The sequence below is a fragment of the Alnus glutinosa genome, chromosome 2 (assembly GCF_958979055.1).
Source record: "Alnus glutinosa chromosome 2, dhAlnGlut1.1, whole genome shotgun sequence".
Taxonomy (NCBI): Eukaryota; Viridiplantae; Streptophyta; class Magnoliopsida; order Fagales; family Betulaceae; genus Alnus; species Alnus glutinosa.
Window position 1 is genome coordinate 38,122,501 of NC_084887.1, and position 15,578 is coordinate 38,138,078.

The window sequence follows — 15,578 nt, forward strand, 5'->3', positions numbered from 1 at the left end:
AGCCCCCAAAAAAAACCATTTTTAACAACCAAAAGGGTACTAAAGTAATTTCAGATAAATAGACCAAAAGCCCCATCTTATTTTTTTTTAAGTCAAAAGGATTTAGAGGAGCAAAAAGGTAAAACAAATACATGAAGGAAAAGACCAAAACATCCCTTCAAGAAAACTACACTCTTTACAAATTTAGAGGGTAAAAAAGTAATTTCAATTAAAAAGACAAAAATGCCCAGAAGATTCCTTTACAAACAGAAGGATATCAGGGGTAAAATAGTAAATTTAAAAAAAGACAAAATGTTGAAAGACAAAATACCCCTGCCTGTTTTAGTCCAATGAAGGAAGTTGAAGGGTAAAATAGTAATTTCACGGGGGTTCAACAAAAATTTACTGTTCATTCACGCATTCAAATGAATTGGTACTGTGCGGGGCCTTCACCGCTTATTTTATATATATATATATATATATATATATAAAGTAAAGAAACAGTTGCATTTGTTCCCGAGTGAAGGATGTGAAAGGGATAAGAATAAGATGAGTGAACTTCTCATTGATAACTTGTTTAGGTCAGTAAGAGACTGAGAGGTATATATATATATATATATATATATTAATCAAGTAAGAGTTGCTCATTTTGGCGTCTAAAACTCGATTTTAATTTCGTTTCAATTTCCTTTTTGTGCGTTTGAACTTTTCTTGCAGGATGATGAAGGCGGGCTAGAACAGAAACTTTGAGAGGGGTGGAGCCTGTGAGTAGTTTTGAAGAGAATTGTTTGTAAGGATATATATAAATCTCTTCTATTTTGTTTTTTTGTTTCATTCTTTCTTTTTCTTTTGATCACTCTTGAAGAAAGAATTTTAAGAGGCAAAAAAGAAAACAAAATATGGGTAGGAATGGAGTAAATTAATATTGTTGAAAGCTTGGCTCCTTCGAATAGAAGACATGATATCCCATGATTTATTCATGTCGCCCGAGTGTCACATCTTCAAAACTCCTTTCATACAGATACTCTCCAGGCATAATGAAAAATCTTATATTCACGACACATCTTTTCATCCACATCTCCTATGCAAGACATCAAGCATATTCTCCACCTGTTTAAAACTACTGAATCTAATTTTTTTTTTATCTTCTTTGATGTGTGAGCATGCATTAAGCTTGTTCTTCTGTGTTTCACAAACAATCTTAGATGTCGTCTTTCTGCTACACTTTGATTCTATAGAAAATAACAGAATCTGTATTAATTGTACGACTTTAATTCACCCCCCTCCCTTTCCTTTGATGGGTTTATATGAACTTTTCTTGCAGGATCCTTCAAGTAGGCTGGAACTTCACTATAGGAAAATAAAATCAAAGCAATTTTTGCTTTCAAAAGTAAGGAAAATAATTACCAATATCTACGTTCTTCTTACTCATCATATTATGGGCTTAGAAAACCTTCTTTTTGTTAGTGTCATACTCACACTCTTGTTTGGGCAAATGTTACTCTCATATTCTTATCAGTTAATACTTTTGAAGCTAGAGAATTGTGCCTAAAGCTTTTCCTTTTTTTTTTTTTTTTTTTTTTTGTTTGCTTTGGTCATTCCCGAAGAAACAACTTTAAGAGGTCAAAAAAGAACAGAGAACATGACCCAAATATGGCTGTAAACAGTGGAGATACAGATACCGATATAGTTGATGTCGAACGCTTGGCATCTTCAATAGAACATATGATGTCCCAAGATTTGTTCATGTCATCAAAGCGTTGCATCTTCAAAACTCCCATCGCACTCTACAGGCATAATGAAAAATTTTATATCCCTGATGCATTTTCAATTGGGCCTTTCCACCATGGCTGTCCAAACTTGAAACCTACCGAAACAATTAAAGCTAAGTATTTATTAGGCCTTATCTCTCGATCACGCTTTCCAAATACGCTGCTGAAAGATTTCATCAATACCATCAATGCTTTGGAGAGAGAGGCTCGGGAATATTATGCTGGACCGATCGAATATAGCCGAGAAGAATTCGTGAAAATTTTGGTAATTGATGGTTGCTTTATGATTGAGCTATTCTGCAGGAATGCTTCCAAGCAGCTTAGAGAAGAAAATGACCCTATTTTTAGCATGTCTAGTATGCTTCAAGTTCTAGGCCATGACTTGATATTGCTAGAAAACCAACTACCTTGGATGGTGCTTGAGCATTTGTTCAGCATGTTCACGGCCCCTGTAAGCGATATGACCCTAATTGAACTTGCCATTGCATTCTTTTGTGATATTTACGCATTCAGGCAGCCTGCTAGATCTCATGATTATCTTCGAGACATCAAACATATTCCTGACCTGGTCAAAAAAGGGATGGTTTCATCGATTGAAGTAGACGAAGAAAAGATACCGCAATCAGGATGGGAACTCATACCTTCTGCTACACATCTCGTAGAGGCTGGAATCAAACTTCGAAAGAGTAGGTCCAAAAATATGTTGGATATAAAATTTGAAAAGGGTGTCCTCGCAATTCCTCCAATAAGAATTCATGAGACCACAGAAACAGTTTTTAGGAATCTCATCAGCTATGAGCTATGTTACCCCAACAGTGACGATAGGATCACTTCCTATGCCATGCTCCTGGATAATCTCATTGACACTGCTAAGGACGTAGAGATACTCTGTGAAAATGGCATCATTTGTAATTGGTTGAATACAGAGGATGCGGCCCGATTCTTCAACAAGCTTTACCACAGAACTTGTGTCGTGAACAAGTACTATCACGGAAATCTTTGCATGCAAGTGAATGAATATTGTGAAAAGATATGGCCAAGATGGCGCGGAATGCTTGTGCGCAACTATTTCAACACTCCATGGGCTGGTCTTTCCACATTCGCCGCTGTTATTCTTTTGATCCTCACCTCCGTACAAACTTGGTATAGCATGAAAAGTTAGTATTTACAATTTACAGCCTCATGAAACTTGTTAATTGTATAATTGGTCCCTCCAATAAATGTCCTTCTTCAATGCCAATTATGAAAAGAAACGAATGCTGTTTGCTTTGGAGTCTTGATTTTAATGTTGTGACAAATTAGTGCGATTGTGGATTGTGTACATAAATTAGGAAATTCTTGATAATCCAAGAAAACATGTCTTTCAATATGGCAATATAAGTGGCATATATATTGAAATACGCATACTAATTAAGGATGAATGGTTGTTTTGTGTCCCCAAGAAGTAGTTTAATCGGTTGGAGACCACGCCTCATGAAGCGGAGGAAAAAAATGGTTGTTTTGTAATTCAGATGGATACCAAATTACACAATTATTTCGATTTCTTAAAAACATATTAGCTTCATGAGCTTTTTCTATAAAAATATATATATTCTCAGTTTTTCTAAAAAATAATTTCAGCTAAAAATATTTTAGACCCAAATTAAACAAACTAGCCTTAATTGAAGTCAATTTCAGGCTCCAAAGACTCATGTTACACATGAAAATTCACACACAAGAATGGAATGTTGGATAGTCTGTTATGAATGTAACTTTATGCTCTGAAAGCTTAAAAAGAGTTAAAAAGAAAATTCTTCTTGCTGTCCAATGTGTTTAAGATGACATGATTAGAAGAAAGTACTCACCGGTTAGGCCCACTTCAATGAACTGATCGAGATTTTCGATAATTGAAGATCTTCTGTAATTTGAATAAGCAATTATGAGAGACTTTTATTAGAATTAAACTACTCCCGCCTTCCACATTTTCAGGAATCCTGCAAATCCTGATCCTACTTCAATTCTACTATTTAGTATTTATTGGTTTTTAGTCTAAATCAACGAATTAAGGAATAAAATATTATATATGGGAATTTGCCTTTTTTGCTTTGGGTGCTGCATTATGTAAACAATGACATTTGTTACATTAGTGAAGGATAAGATCAAAGGGATAAGATGATCAGTGAACTTCTCATTGATATATTTGTTCTAGAAAGCGATTTCATTTTCAGCAAGAGTTATCCTCTCTTTTTTCTTTTTTCTTTTTTTATTCCTTTTTTTAATCAAATAAGAGTTGCTCATTTTGGTTCTAAACCTCGACTACAGTGTAGAACTTGAGGTATCTGAAAAATCCACATGGGTTTTGGGTTTTTTCTTCTTCTTTTTTTTTTTTAAAAAAAAAATGAGAAAAAATGTAAAATAATGACTGATTTTTTCTGAAAAATGTAGTTATTCCCTTTTTTTTCTTTTTTTTTTTCTTTTTTTTTTCTTTTTTTTTTAAGGAACACTTATTTTTCTTCGTAAGAAAATAGTTATTCCAATAGAAATAATTATTTCAATGAATAGACTCATATCAAACAAAGTAATTACTATTTTATATGAATAATCATTCAATTTTAAGGGTCTATTATGGGAATCAAATGAGACCTTAGTGTCACACTCATACACATGCTCGGGCAAATATTACTTTGGGAATCTGAATAATGTTATATGTAGAACTTTTATCTCTCTTTTATTTTAAAAAAGTATGTGACTTTTAAATCTATTCTTTATTAAGATAAGCTTTTCCTTCTTTTTTTTTTTTTTTTTTGTTATATTAATATTTTAAAATTAAAAAGATTCCTTTTTAAATTTTTGCCTTAGCCATAAATTTTATTAAGCCGCCCCTGCCGAATACGATTGTCATAACAAAATTGCTAAAAACCTTATCTAACATGACCCATCTAAAATTTAACGTGAGGCCATCAACTAGCATGCTTGAGCCCATCTAAAATTTGATTGGGCTGAAACAAATCAATCTAGCCAAGCCCTAGGGGCCGAAGACTCTGGTCTGAGGCTTAAAAAGTTTTTGGGCGTATGCCACCTGGCTCGTGGACACTCCTGCTTTTACCAAAGTAAAAAAGTATAATAAAACTAGGTAAAATTGTAAATATCATGTGACGTTCCACATCGATTGGGTATAAGAATGTGAATGCGCTTATATATATATATTTGCATCCTTTTAGACACAACGCATTTTAAAGTTTTGATGGTCATTAGTCTATCAGAACTTCACAGTTAAACGTACTTTTGTGAAAATAGTATTAGAATGAATGACCCAAAAACAGACAATATTATATTGTTTGGAGTGAGTTGTTGCACTTTCGATTCTTAAAAATTTATCCCATACACATTGACATTAGATATGTGAAATAAAATCAAATCCCTTGTTCAAAACCTGTGTCGAAACCAACTCCCGTACAAATTTAGGAATAGAAAAAGTTGTTGTTAAAATAGAGAATTATAATTTATTTTTTTAGTATTTATTTTATATAATAATACTGCTGAGGAAGAATGGTTGTTTTGGAATTCTAATGGATAGCAAATGACACAAGTATTTCGATTTATTAAAAGCATATCTATTTCAGATGGCTTATGTTTGGGATCAACTAAAAAAAAAAATTATTAGAAGGGAAGGATCGATCCGAAAGAGAAAGCTCTTTCAACCGTTGATGCTTTCAACTGCTGGTCAATATTCATCCTAGCTTTATAATGTTATTAATATAGTTGACTTTTTAATTTTCCTTTTTGGACCAACGGAATGGTAATTAATTCCCAAAGCTTCACGAGCTTTTTCTATAAATAAAAATAAATTAATTAATTAATTAAATTAAAAGAAAAATCTATTCTCAATTTGATTCAAAAAACTAAATCTGTTATTTTAAAATTCTTAGTTAATTTTAGACAATAATTGTTAAGAATATAGAAAACAATAATTCAATAAAGTATGAAATTAGTTCCAAAAAAAAAAAAAAAAAAAAAAAAACAATAATAGTTTGACTAGACTAACATGACAAAAAAAAAATAGCAGTGCTTTTTTATAGCGGCGGTTTGAAAAAAATATCGATAAATTTCTTGAATTAATGATTGAAAAAGTATACAGATATAATACTTAGTGAAATATTTTTTTGTGTTTTGAATCGTTTATTAATTATTTTTGACTTGAGAACTAAAAACAAAGGCTATGTTTGGCAATGAACATGCCATGCCACAGTAGTGGGCAGCTAATTCTCTATCTCTTTTTTTCACTTTTTCACATTTTTCAATAATAATCAACATCAAAATATTTTTTTTTTTTTTTATTTTTTATATTATATTAATAATTTTTTTAATTATTATTCAAATAAAGAATTCACTAAAATACAAAACGTTTTACTTTATATCACATCTACCACTTTTTACTAATTTCAAAAAATAACAACCCACTATTCTAGCATGATAAGTCACTTGCCAAACAAGGCCAAAAAGACAAAATCGTGAACAAACATTGTAATAACCTTATTTAATATTTGCCAACAAAATAGACGAACAATTATGCCTTGGTTTCACATGCATTGTTACCATGACTGTTCTCGCTTTGAATTACAAATATATATGTCCATAAAATGTGGACATTTATACGCAGTTGATTGAGTTACTCTGATCACAAATCATCTGCTCGGATTAATACTAGCAATTTAAATAAATAATAATAAGAAAATTAAATTCTTAATTCTTTATAAATTAAAGTTCATCAGCTGATTAATAAGTCTCGATCGAGTTGCCGTCCGTCCATCCACCCACTGCGGGGACAAGTGGACCCAGATGAAAGAAGCTGTACGTTCTTTTGCCCGATCGATCCCTTTTTTCCCCGTATTTCTTCTGGTTGAGGTAGTTTTGACGGTTTAATTATATATCGTCCTCTAGAACGTCGTTGAAGTCGGTTCTCCATAATTTGAAGACCTTTTTAGCTTTTTCTTCGTTGATTCCTTTCGCACGCAAGACACTTTCGGCTTTCCCATTTGGCGTGGGGTACGTCAAAGCCCCACGATATATTTGGTTACGTACGTTTTAGCCTAAACAGAAGAAAAGAGAGAAACCAGTTGCGCGTAGACGGACGTCAGAAAACACTATTTTCTTTTCTTTTACGTACGGCCACGGGAAACCAAAAGACAAAAAATAGGTCCCTTATTTTTGAAAAGAAAGTAAAGTAAAAGGAAAGGAGATCGATCGTTCGCAATAGTCAATAGATAAGGAAGAATATTTAATTCCTTCCATATATAATTTTTTTTTTTGGATAAAGTAAATTAATTCCTCCCATTGTTGACAAGGTAGATGTCAAGGTTTGGGAAGACCAAGCGGGTATCACCCAGAAACTTCTAAATATAGAAATAGAATACCTGTCTAAGAAGTTAGATGGTCAACTCACGACACGCGGCAACATAAGTATATATATATAAGCAGGCCTGCCTCACGAGGAAACAGGTTCGGTTTCAGCTAGCTAGCTCCTTAATACAGTTTTTGTTATACACAAAGCTTCCATTAGATCGAGCATGGATAAACGCACTCAATTATATGAGCGTGTGTTCGAGCACTTTGACAACAACGGAGACGGTAACATATCACCCTCTGAGCTGCAACAATGTGTCGGGGCAATAAGCGGCGGGGAGCTTTCGCTAGCAGAGGCAGAGGCAGTGGTGGAATTGCACGACTCGAATGGCGATGGCTTGCTGGGGTTGGAGGACTTCTTAAGGCTTGTGGAAGGAGGGGAAGAGGAAGAGAAGGTGAATGACTTGAGGGAGGCGTTTAAGATGTATGAGATGGATGGTTGTGGGTCTATAACACCCAAGAGTCTTAGGAGGATGCTTAGCAGATTGGGTGAGTCCAAGAGTATTGATGAGTGTACAACCATGATTGCTCAATTTGATCTCAATGGTGATGGGGTCCTCAACTTTGATGAGTTTAGGACCATGATGTTGTGATGCCTTCCTTGCACTTTTTTATTCATTGAATATGTTTTAGTTTTCTTTTGGTAGTTTCTTTACCGGCCCTTTTTGTGAGAGCGGCCATATTGGCCTCCCCTCCAAAACCCTGAGCTTCCATAGAGTATTCGCAATATGGTTGGATATGTATTTAAAAATTACATTTATTTTGAACACTTGTAAATTTAATAGACTGGATTGTACGAAATTCTTATAACTTTGAAGGAAAACTTTTCTCATAGAAGATGCTTCTTTATATATATCCTTTGTTCTTGTGGGAACGAAAAAACCCTGCGCCATGACAAGCAGCCATGACAAGCAGTTTATGCGTATGTTGACGAGATAGTTTCTCACGACCATGACAATTAAGCAGCCATTCAAAGAAAAATTAGGCTCTCCTCTTCGGCTCTTAGTCCGGCCAGTTTCATATATTATATGAAGCTGGGCCCCGGTGGAGCTCTAATTTGATTCTAATTGAGCTTCTACATGCGGAAGTTTCAGGCGGAGATGGAATTTTTCTGTTTGGAGGATTTTTAAAGGCTAATCTTTTTTATTGCAATAACCAACACAACGCTTGCTTCGAACAAGCATGGCAGCATAAAAAAGAGTAATGCCAGACTTGCTAGCATTTTACAGCCCTCCCCTTTACTACTCAATGTGGCATCGCAGCATCAGAGAAAAAATTTGCACCCTCCTCCTACTGGTCGGAGCCACCCCAAACAACTACGCAGAGGGTCGCAACTACCCCCAATGATGATTTAATATTGGGATAAGTGGTGATTTATCAGAAGTCATAAGTTCGAACCCTGACTCCACAATTCACCCCCATTTTTAATTAAATATTTCGTGTTTTGGACCTTATTTATTAAGGGGGGGTTGGAGCCCATTAGAATATTAATTAAATGATTAAATCAATCATTTTCTACTAACTTAAACTTTTGGAATAAGTAGTGATTTAACAAAATATCAGAGTCTCCGTCAATTCACCTCACATTTCAGTTAAATAATTCGAACCTTGTCTTTACCAATTCACCTTCTGTTTCAATTAAATATTCCAATGACAAAAAGTAAGGGGAGGGTTGTAAAATGATAGTAAGTCTACCATTTTCATATTAAGAAAATGTTAAACAAATTGGTTGGTTGAATGATCTTAATTTGTAGCTTTTCTTCAACTATGTGAGGAATTCAGTTTAAGATAAAAGCATTTTGTTATTTAGATACAGAGAATACAGAGTAGAAACCTACACCTTTTTGTTTCAGGTTGTGTTTCTTTAATAGCATAATTACAGGATCCCACCGACCATATCAAGAGGCCTTAGATTAAAATCATTTAAACAACACTGGAAGTAGAACAAAAACTGGTTTTAATTTGTTTGGAATCCAGTTGACTATTCACAGACTGTTTGTTGATGCCTTCACTAAAGGTTTGGAAGAGCTTTCACACATTAACATATCCTCTGCTTCTGGTAATTCTTGCACCAATCTTGATAATTTCTCAACAGCCTCTCCGGCGCTTGGTCTCAATGAAGGGTCTTCCTCTACACAAGCTCTTGCAAGATTGGCCAATGTGACAGCCGCATCAAAGGAATAGTTCTCGGCCAATGATCTGTCCATCCATTCCCTTAGCTCATCTGCATCTTCTGACTGCAATATGGACTTGATTTTCTCAGAAAGCCAAACACTCCCTTCTCCCTTCTCATTTGGCTTGGTTATTGGCGTTTGACCTGATAAAACCTCCAGCAAAACCACTCCATACGCGAAAATATCAATGCTTGGGGAAACAACACCTTGGTGAACATATTCAGGAGCCAAATATCCCCAACTCCATGAGGCAGGTTTGGTTGAATAAAATTGTGGATCCTCTGTATCATCTTCAATGCATCTTGCCATGCCAAAGTTCCCGATTTTTGCATTGAAATCTTCATCTAAGAAGATGTTCCGACTCTTCACATTTCTATGAACATAGCTCGGGTTCATCACGTGGTGCATGTAGTGTAAGGCCATGGCTACATCGAGACAGATCCTCAGCCGTTGACCCCATGTCAAGAAACAAAAGCAGGAGGCAATGAATTGGTTCTTCATGGCCAACCCACCATGAAGCCAATCTTTCAAGGACCCATTTTCGGCATACTCAAACACCAAAAATGAATCAGGATTCTCTGTCAAACATGTCCCTAGAAGCCTAAGTATGTTGGGGTGATTGTGAATTGCAGCATGGAAAAGCCCAAGCTCAATCTTTGAGACTGTTTCTGGCTGCATGCGCTTTATAACCAGGTTCTTCCCATTGAGACGACCGTGATAGACAGGTCCCTCAATTTGATTACTTGAATTGAAGTCTTCCGTTGCTCTTCTTAGCTCCTCAACAGTATACGTCTCAACCAGCATCTTACGGGGTGTAGCATCCATGATTTGACCATCGAGAGGATCCTGAGATCCCTCAAATGAGACTTTCTTGTCACTTGTTGTTCTCACACTGAGACTAAGCTGTTGTAACTCCACATCTATTCCCTTGCTGGGATTTTGTTTCTTCTTCTTCAGCAGGATCACCACAAAGGCTGCTGCAATAGCAATGCTCACTCCAGCTGCAACAATGCTAACTGCAATATATAAACCAGTACTCCACATTTTGGACTTCTTCTTGTGAGGTCTAATTACAGGGATACTGGTTGCTGGAAAACGTAAATTGGGCTCACCATTGATTGGAATAAGAAGAGAGGTAAGAGGTAGTATGCCTTCTGGTCTAAAGTTATGTAATGATTTGTTATTTGCAAGAATTATAGCTTCTGGGGTAGCATTAAACTTAATGGCCAAGTTAGAAATTGTATCGCCTTCACTTACCGGATAAGACAGCAAAAATCTAGTTTTTGGACGTGTTGCAGATGAAGGACAGGCACATCTGAGTGGGATCAGTAGCTTAACTTTATCACCAAGCCCCCATGGTGAGACTCCCGGGTTCTTCTCTTGGATGGCTTTGCAGGTTGTCAAGCCCTCCAGCGATTCAGCAATGCCATAAAAGCTCTCTCCCTTTATGGTAGTTTTTGTTAACTCAGCCCGTGAGAAACCACCTTTGCATTTGCAATCAATTGGTATCAAGAAAGGCTGGCCTTTTGGAAGGTATTCTGTCTCTACAGAAAACCCATTTGCTTCTGCAAACGCAAAACGGTCGATGCCCAAGTAAAAGCTCAGGTTGAAAAGAGACGAGTAGTAGGAATTGGCACGCAGAATTGCAAATGTCCCGCACTGATCTTGTGATGAGCTTCCATTGCACTGGAAACCAGAAGCATCAGGAGATTTAGTATCACAACTTAGCAGGTTCTGTCCAAGTACAGAGACAAACAGGCAAATGAATGAGACCAAAGCTCTCAATTGGAGCTCATTGATTAGAGCCATGGCCATTTAATACTCGCTTCTACATAGAAAGCCCGATTAAAAATAAAGAGTTTTCTCACTCCGAGAATGTGAATATTTTGGATCAATACAGAAACGGTGTTAAAAATAAGAGAGTTTCTCAAAACTGTGCATGAACAGGATTCTCGGGGTTGACAAAATTATCCTATATTTTTGCTCTAATTCTTGGGCTTAATTTCATATCGAGGATTGGCTATCTATCCCAAGTTTCTTTTTGCCAGTAATCATTGTCACCACTCTTAATTTCCTTGGGGGACTCATTGGGTTTAAACCCTGTTTTTACATGCATCAACATGTGTATTGGCTACTCCATCCCTACACGTGCTTAGACAGAAGACAGAAGACCCCCTGATGCCTGATTTATACCATCTCAACATCTCAAAGTTGCACAAGTACAATCATACGTACATGTACGAATTACATTTGAAACCCCAGAAAATTAGCCCTACATTGAGTAGAGATAGATTATAAAAATGTTTTATGAGTGCTAAGTCTTATATTGGTTCTTTATTAGGTGAGACTGAGCTTTCTAAGAGATTTTATTGGGCTTCAATTGTAACATGACTTGTCTTTTTGAAGTAATAGCACATATATGACGAGCAATTTCCTTGGTTCATGACAAACAGTATCAGTAACACCATGTGTCATTAAGGCACTGCACAATATGAGCCCTGATAAAGATGTTAAGAATTTGAATAAGAGAGATTGTGACACTCCAAAAAATTAGTCTCACATTGAGCAAATGAACTGCCCATATTGAATGAATAAATTATAAAAATACTCATGAATGCCAATTCCGAGATGTGGCTAGCTATAATTGCATAAAGTAAGAACCCACCTCAATGAAACTTCTCACCCTCGCATATAATTGAACCTTTAGATTTAGTTCCTCATTGTGCCTTTAGAAAGAAGGTACCTCGTTTGGGATATTTCAGATAGCAGGAGCCAGGAAGAGCAGCCAGTCTGCCTAAAAGGCTTAAAGCTAGAAAGCATGCATGATTTGTGAAGCAGTGTGGTTAGAAATGATGTTGATTTGGGAAAATGTAGGAAGTGCAAAAAGAAGGATAATATCCAAAACAGTTGAAGAGACGCCAATGCATGGTAAAGCTGAGGCATAAAAGAGAGGCCACGGACTGATGGGTCAAAATGGCCATGAATATCCAAAGTTGACAAGCACCATTAAGCCGTACCAATACAGTCAATTGTCCCCCCCCCACATCACACACTCCACATGTCATTCATCTAAGGGATCACCTTGATCATCTTTCTATCATATATATCTTAGAACTAGGATTAATATAACTAAATTGCAACAATTATAAACCAATTATATATGGGTTAATTAAACACGTGAAACCAGTAAACTGTGTGTAAGAAAGGTGACCAAAGAAAGCATGGGATACCCTTACCTTGAGTTCTTCCAATTAGAAAAAATCCTTGAGATCTGTTCTTGAAAGGAATAGTTCCAAGTTCATTTTTAGCAAAAACACTAATTTAACAAGCAAGAGAGGCAAAGCTCACACATCTCATGGCCAAGGCCCTTGTTTTGTTTTTTTTTTTTTAACCTCACATAAATACTAAAATAGAAGAGGAGCAATGACTTGTTTTATGCAAAACACCAAGTTGGGGATTCGGATACCCTGTTATTTTTTATCCAAAAAGGAAGGGTAGAGTAATAACAGAAAGCTGTGAAAAGGGTCCCTTGCTTGAACAGGAAGCCTCCCCTCCCACACTCCTGTCCAAAGAAAATAAGGCATGAATAACAACAACAATTCTCAATTGTAGGGGATTCCAGTCCCACGTTAAGGGTCATAAATCTTGTCAGGCCAAAAGATTGGAGGATTAGCACAAGTACCAAAAATTCTCTGTTCAAGAAAGAATTTACTAAAATGATTTTTCTTTTATGCAAGATTTTTAAAGAGATCTCAAGAGGAGAAAGAATGACTATAGCATCCCATGACCAAAAGTAAAATCCCAATTTTTTTTTTTTTTCTGTAAACGAAACCAGCAGTAGGATCCAAGTACCAATGAACCGAAAGTAGAAGATAATTGTCAACGAACGAGGTGGGTTCAATAAAATCCAGGGTAAAAAAGTAATCGCCAAAAAGGTTAGCATTCATTTCCCCCCTCCTCTATCTTGCATCAACGGTGTTTTTGCCCTTGTGGATCTCTCTCTCTCTCTCTCTCTCTCTCTCTCTCTCTCTCTCTCTCTCTCTCATCTTGGACTACATGCACGTGATAACACATGCCGACCACCTAGCTATCTGATTCTTTCCTAATTTACATGCATGAACAATTTTCGGGCTTTGGTGCATGCCTTTGCGAAGACAGGAATAGTTTGTGATGCCGAGGATGCACCAAAAGTCTTGAGACATATATAATAGCAAAGGTGACCGAAGGATGAGCATAGAAAACTGGAAATAGTGTGCCATGTGGCCCATCTCGTGGGTTTGAAAGCATCTAGATAGATATATATATATATATATCCATCAACTCGATGAAGGCCATATATGCAATAATTTGCGCCAAGAAAGTGTAGACCCATATTATTTTCTGGGGGAAATCTGATATGTATCCAATAGGGAAGAAATTAAAGAGAGTGGCCGGTTTGGACAGATCAGGCAGGAACAATCGATCTGTTCAAGAATCAATATCCATCCATTTAAAAAAGTTATATATAGACAGTAGACTGTCGTGACTCATGCATGTGCCACACATCAACTCTAGTGCATCAGAAACGTTTCCAAAACAACTTTCCTGGATCGCATATGCCAAAAAAAAAAAATGAAACGTAATTTATACATTGTTTAAATTGCTAACAATTTGAACAGCAAATGTGAGAAATTTTTATAGGACACATATACCCGAGACTTATTCAGACAGCTAAGCTTCATAGGAATAGGGGCTAACTTACCTTAGCAGTTTGGGGGGTCTTTGGCAACCCCAATTTTATTTTATTTTTTAAAAAAAAAAAAAAATTACTCTTATAAAAATATTATTTTCTATATCACGGCCTTGTTACTGATGACCTTTTCACCTCCTAAATGGCTAGATGATTTAGCTTTCTACTCTACTACTCTTTGTATCTATGTATCTATTTATAACGTAGGTTCGGATCTCATGAAAAAAATCATAGTTTCGCCCCTATATAGCGGTTCTCTCACACTTACTATTCGAATTGCTACCAATTAAAACAGCAAACTTGCTAGAGATTTTTATCGTGTGAAAAATACCATGTTTCTGTGCATCAATTCATCATAATCTCAACCATTGCTATAGACCTTAGGACAAGGATTCCCTGTAATTAAGGATCCCTCCTCTTAATCTGCCCCTCCTCTTTGGGTAGAGACATGTGAAAAGGGTTGCCGTGCTTCGGCAAAGAATAACAGAGAATTACATGAGATCCAAATCCTAGATCTTATATGGTTTCACAAAACTAGGGAGTCCAGGGCCAACCCATCCTTGACTTATCTTTGGTTGACCTGGCAAAAAAAAATCCACAGAAAGAATTTGAACAAATTCAAAGTTCAATGGTAGACCAAATGCTATCCCGGACCCCTCCTTGCTCCTTCTCATGACTTTCTTAAATTAAACTTTGACTTGGTAATCTTTGATTCCTTTGCCGTGCAGCTTCAAATAGGCTGGTGATACTTGTCATTTTATGACTTATCAAAAGTTATTATTTAATTACAATTGATTCCACTAAACTATTGTAATTGCATTTTAGTTTTTATTTTTTTAGTAATTCAATAAATTCCTTTTAGACAATTTTTAATATTGACTTTTAATTCCTGAATGAAAAATTTTGTAGTCGAATCAAAGTCGTCATAAACGATCACTTTTACAAAAGCTAATCTAAAACCCTGAATAGCTCATGTTGCATTTGGCTTTTGCAAAAGCTAATCTAAAAGAGCCTAAAGAGGGGAAGACAAACCTATTAATTCATCATTTAAATATCCCTAATTTATACATGAAGGTGACATAGATTATCTAATAACGATGAATAATCCTACATATTACACTATAACAAGGGATATTCCGGCTAGGGCAATGAATAATCCTACATATTACACTAAAACAAGGATATCCCGGCTGGGGCCCATATTAGGGCGAAGTTCAACTATTCAACTAAGGACAAGAAGTGAAAAAAAAAAGGGGGGGGGTGTTCTCCTGCAACATGCAACAATGGCAGCCCCACAGAGAAGCCAGGTGCGGGGCTCACCTGTCCTCAATAGCTCGGGGTGCAGGGCAAGTAGGCCCCACATCTGTCCTCTGTAGAGCTGCCCAAATTGTATGCAATTTGAACAGTCAATTGCAGGGATACGACTCAGTGAAGTGGTTCCATGTAACCAAAATCTCCTCTCCCCAAGCACATATATCATCCAACATGTTCACAAACAAATGTAATACATGTTGTCTGTAGAAATGAGGTTTAAAATGCATA

At 36.2% G+C, this 15,578-nt stretch overlaps 3 protein-coding genes across 8 annotated transcripts; 2 read left to right on the top strand and 1 right to left on the bottom strand.

Annotated features, from left to right (window-relative positions):
* The first annotated feature begins 484 nt into the window (after positions 1-484).
* On the top strand, positions 485-3,024 carry LOC133860007 (UPF0481 protein At3g47200-like). 6 transcript variants are annotated; one of them, XM_062295625.1, is made up of 4 exons: positions 485-560; positions 697-769; positions 1,304-1,369; positions 1,591-3,024. In XM_062295625.1, the coding sequence occupies exon 4, from the start codon at positions 1,633-1,635 to the stop codon at positions 2,911-2,913; it is 1,281 nt and encodes a 426-aa protein (XP_062151609.1). In that variant the 5' UTR covers positions 485-560; positions 697-769; positions 1,304-1,369; positions 1,591-1,632; the 3' UTR covers positions 2,914-3,024. The 6 variants fall into 6 exon arrangements, with proteins under 6 accessions (XP_062151609.1, XP_062151606.1, XP_062151607.1 ...); XM_062295622.1 differs by having other exon boundaries at positions 489-579; XM_062295623.1 differs by lacking the exon at positions 485-560 and having other exon boundaries at positions 616-769; positions 1,587-3,024.
* A 4,183-nt stretch (positions 3,025-7,207) lies between these two features.
* Positions 7,208-7,970, top strand: LOC133860973 (putative calcium-binding protein CML19). Its single transcript, XM_062296658.1, has one exon. The coding sequence runs from the start codon at positions 7,298-7,300 to the stop codon at positions 7,724-7,726; it is 429 nt and encodes a 142-aa protein (XP_062152642.1). The 5' UTR covers positions 7,208-7,297; the 3' UTR covers positions 7,727-7,970.
* A 926-nt stretch (positions 7,971-8,896) lies between these two features.
* On the bottom strand, positions 8,897-11,314 carry LOC133861781 (protein LYK2). Its single transcript, XM_062297586.1, has one exon. The coding sequence runs from the start codon at positions 11,120-11,122 to the stop codon at positions 9,119-9,121; it is 2,004 nt and encodes a 667-aa protein (XP_062153570.1). The 5' UTR covers positions 11,123-11,314; the 3' UTR covers positions 8,897-9,118.
* Positions 11,315-15,578: the final 4,264 nt, after the last annotated feature.

Excerpts from the sequence above, each read along its gene's own strand:
- LOC133860007 (XM_062295625.1), top strand. The coding sequence starts at position 1,633 with ATGGCTGTAAACAGTGGAGATACAGATACCGATATAGTTGATGTCGAA.
- LOC133860973 (XM_062296658.1), top strand. The coding sequence starts at position 7,298 with ATGGATAAACGCACTCAATTATATGAGCGTGTGTTCGAGCACTTTGAC.
- LOC133861781 (XM_062297586.1), bottom strand. The coding sequence starts at position 11,122 with ATGGCCATGGCTCTAATCAATGAGCTCCAATTGAGAGCTTTGGTCTCA.